General features: G+C 39.0%; 2 protein-coding genes across 2 annotated transcripts in view; both read left to right on the forward strand.

Annotated features, from left to right (window-relative positions):
* The window catches only part of ZYG11A (zyg-11 family member A, cell cycle regulator), a 67,298-nt gene extending 65,286 nt beyond the window's left edge, over positions 1-2,012 (forward strand). The window contains exon 14 of the mRNA XM_069591893.1: positions 1,235-2,012. Within this exon, the coding sequence (XP_069447994.1) occupies positions 1,235-1,398 (164 nt within the window). The 3' untranslated portion in view covers positions 1,399-2,012. The remainder of the gene's footprint in view (positions 1-1,234) is intronic.
* The window catches only part of SCP2 (sterol carrier protein 2), a 981,293-nt gene that overhangs the window by 781,195 nt on the left and 196,615 nt on the right, over positions 1-3,483 (forward strand). The gene's annotated exons all lie outside the window — the stretch shown is intronic.

Here is a 3,483-nt window from a genome sequence, read left to right on the forward strand (position 1 = left end):
TTCCATGGCCTCTAGACTTCAGATCATGGTTATACCTTACAAAATTGATGAACATTTTCAGAAATTTTCTTTTAAAATATTACCCTCCAGCTATTCTCTCTTATTCCTTTCTTATAACATTTATCAGAAATATCTTATACCTTCTCTCAATCAGTCCTACATATCTTGTATCCATTAAAAAAAAGTGTCCATGTCTTTGTTTCTTTTTACTGCATTCTTGGTTGTCTTAGTTGTGTGTTTTTTTCTTTTAAGATTTTTATTGATGTGGATGGACCATTTTAAACTCTTTATTGAATTTGTTATTTGCTTCTGTGTGTGTGTGTGTTTTTAATGTTTTGTTTTTTTGGCCATGAGGCATATGAGATCTTAGCTCCCAACTGGGGATCAAACCCATGTCCCCTGCATTGGAAGGCAAAGTCTTAACCACTAGTCACCAGGGAAGTCCTTTAGATGTGTTTTGAATCGTGGTTTCTGTGTTTAATTGACTATTTCACTGATTAAGAGAATCCTTTTCACACTGCGTTGTGGACATGTCTCTTTAGTACAGTTTTGTATTTGCTTCTGTTAAGTGTTCTGGAGGTTTTCCTGGGATTGGTCTAGTCCTTATATTAATTTCTCAGCTCAAGGATTCCAAGATTTAGGCTAGTATAAATTCAACCCCTGTACCAACTTGGGACTCAGGAAAGACTTCTCCCCAGAACCCAGGCCAAGATAGAGATGTTTCATTGTCTTATCCCGTGTCTTGTTTGGCCTGTTGAGGGGCCAAATGTGTGCGTTATTTCTGCTTCTGACTTCCTAAAGTTAAAGTCGAAATTCTTAGATTACTGAAACTGACAGTCCCTTTCTACTCCAGAAAAGTTACAGGTGAGGTTACATGAGCTTTAAGTGCTTTTTTTTTTTGCTCTTTGTGTCTGACTCCTTGACAGTTCCTTTACTTTGTACACTCAACCATGAATTAAAAATTTTTCAATTATATTTTATCCAGCCTCTGGTATTTTTAGATTGTCTAGCTCAGCATACTGCCTGAACATGAAATTTTTATTATTTTTGTAATAAAAGAAGTTCTTATCCTTTTAGCTAGAGTTGTCTGGAAATAGACTTAATAAAATAATCATCCATTATCAAATTGCATAAGCCAAGCATTATTGGCATCTTTAAAATGATGAATGTGGTAATTGGGAATATTTAAACCACCAACTTGAACATCAGGTTTCTTTGCTTGATTTTCTTTCAGCCAGCAAATACTGCAAGATGTTAGTTGAAGAAGAAGGATTGCAGCTTTTGTGTGACATCCGGGAGCACAGTGAGGCAGACCCCCAAGCACAGCAGATTGCAGCCTCCATTGTAGATGACTTCAAAATGCATTTTATGAATTACCAGAGACCCTCTCTCTGTTGAAGGCCCTTCTTAACCTCAGGACCTCAGAGGTTCTGTGTCTTCAGTATCAGGCCTTCTGCTGTATCAGCAATCAAATGTTGGACTGAAACAAGTTGTTGTTGGAGTTCGTGAGCTGAGCGCCTTGTTGGCCTTTTGGGGGATGATTTTCTGTAAGTTATAAGAAGTTTGGATTTGTGTGATAGCCATAATCTCAAATCAAGTTGGAATCATTCTTGGAGTACCTTTTCAGTAGTTTTGAAAAATCAAGCCCTGGACTTTGTGGGAAGACCTGTAAGCTTTTGTTAGAATAGTTAATTTTCTCTAGCCCTGACCAATTTCTTAACTGAGTATTTGTCAGAGGAAAGAAAAAAAGAAATACCTATGGGGGACCTCTGTATTTATGTTAAATTTCATGGTTGAAAGAATCTCCTGAATTGTTATTCCTGGCTATATGAGGCCTTTGGAAAAGAAATACATGAAAGAGTTCTAGGAAACACGTGTGTTTAAATGTATTGTTTGGAAGGCAGAACCTCTTTTGGAGGGAAGGGAAAAATTTTTTTTGATACATACCAAATTACCTTCCACTTGTTGGGTGGAGGAAAGAGAATACATTTTTATGATTTTTGGATAGTCTACCTTTGACCTTTTTTCCTCCAACTTTATACATTAGACTGAATGAGCATAATAACATTGTGGGTAATTGGTGCTGGTGGGGCCTGGTCACAGGACTGAGAAGTGTTCAGATGAAAGATTATATAGTGAGTATAAATCTCAATCCCTCAGATTTTTAATTTGAGTGGGACTGTGACCAAAACAGAGGAAGGACTGTGCCAAAGATTTAAGGAGGTGCTCTTACCTAACTTGGATGAGAAAAACAACGAGCTTTTCTGAGAACCAACCTCAACCCCAGTATAAGCTATGAGAGGCTTTTGTGTCCTCTGCAAACATGCTCTATGGAATAAAGTCCTTCCTCACCTTATTATTGGCCATCAATGAAACATGTTATGCCATTCATCTAAATTTTTCAAAGAAACAAAATTATTTTTAATTGGTAGCTTATTTTAGGACTAGATTTTTATACTGTAAGCTGGCCAGATTCTTAACTGGAATGCCCCATATCATCTTTTGAAATCAAATGAGGTTTATTCTTATTCTAAATTGTTTTTTCAAACTATTGCTCACTCGTGTCCCACTGGATAAGGGGAATTTGTGACCTGCTTCCTTCAATAGCCCTGAAACTCCACAGATTTTCTCATTCACTCCTCTGTATGATTCTAAAAGTATGTCTTAGTTTCCTGACCTGGGTTCCATATGTCAGAACATGCTGTTACCAGATACTAGTTTGGGCTGATGTGAGGAGGATGAGTGGGAAATAGTGCCTGTTGAGGTCCAGTTCAGCACTGGGCACCTCTGTACGTTTTCTCTGATTTTCAGCAGTCCTCTGGGATAGTTTTATTCTCCCCACTTAACAGATAAGAAGAAGGAAGTATAGCAAGATGGTTACTTTCCTAAGTAGACAAATACAGCTCATGTGGTTGGTGCTGACTCCTAAGACTTGGGTTCTTGTCTTACTTGTCCTTCCAGGAAATGAGTACAGCTTTGAGGCACATTTGTTGTTGAAAGCAAGTCAACAGCGTTACTGGTCTGTGTCCATGCCCATGCCCATGGTTCAGTAACTCCTGAGCCTGCCCAGGCACAGGCTTAGGAAGCTCAGATCAGTTAAAGAATGACCACATGACTGTCTCTTGCCCTGCCCTGGTAGAGGAGGAGGGCTGCTGAGGCTAGTGTGCACATGTGTATATCAGCCCCCCTTTATTTCAAAGTGCCATCATCTTGCTCACTTTTTCGCTTGTGCTATTCCCCTCAGTTTTCCTCTTCTTGGCCTCCATTGCCTGTTCGATTCTTCAGCCTTCAACTGCAGTGTTACCTGTCCATTTCTTAATCTTCCATGTTGTCCACCTGAGTTAATCGTTCCCTTCTCAGGGCTCCCGAAAGTTACTAAATGAACCAGCAGATTTGCCTGCCACCCTACAGTTTACAAAAGGTTTTCACAGCAGTGATTTCATCTGGTTCTTAAAAGAACACTGTACATAATCATAACTCATG

Source organism: Ovis canadensis, chromosome 1 (genome assembly GCF_042477335.2).
Source record: "Ovis canadensis isolate MfBH-ARS-UI-01 breed Bighorn chromosome 1, ARS-UI_OviCan_v2, whole genome shotgun sequence".
Lineage (NCBI taxonomy): Eukaryota > Metazoa > Chordata > Mammalia > Artiodactyla > Bovidae > Ovis > Ovis canadensis.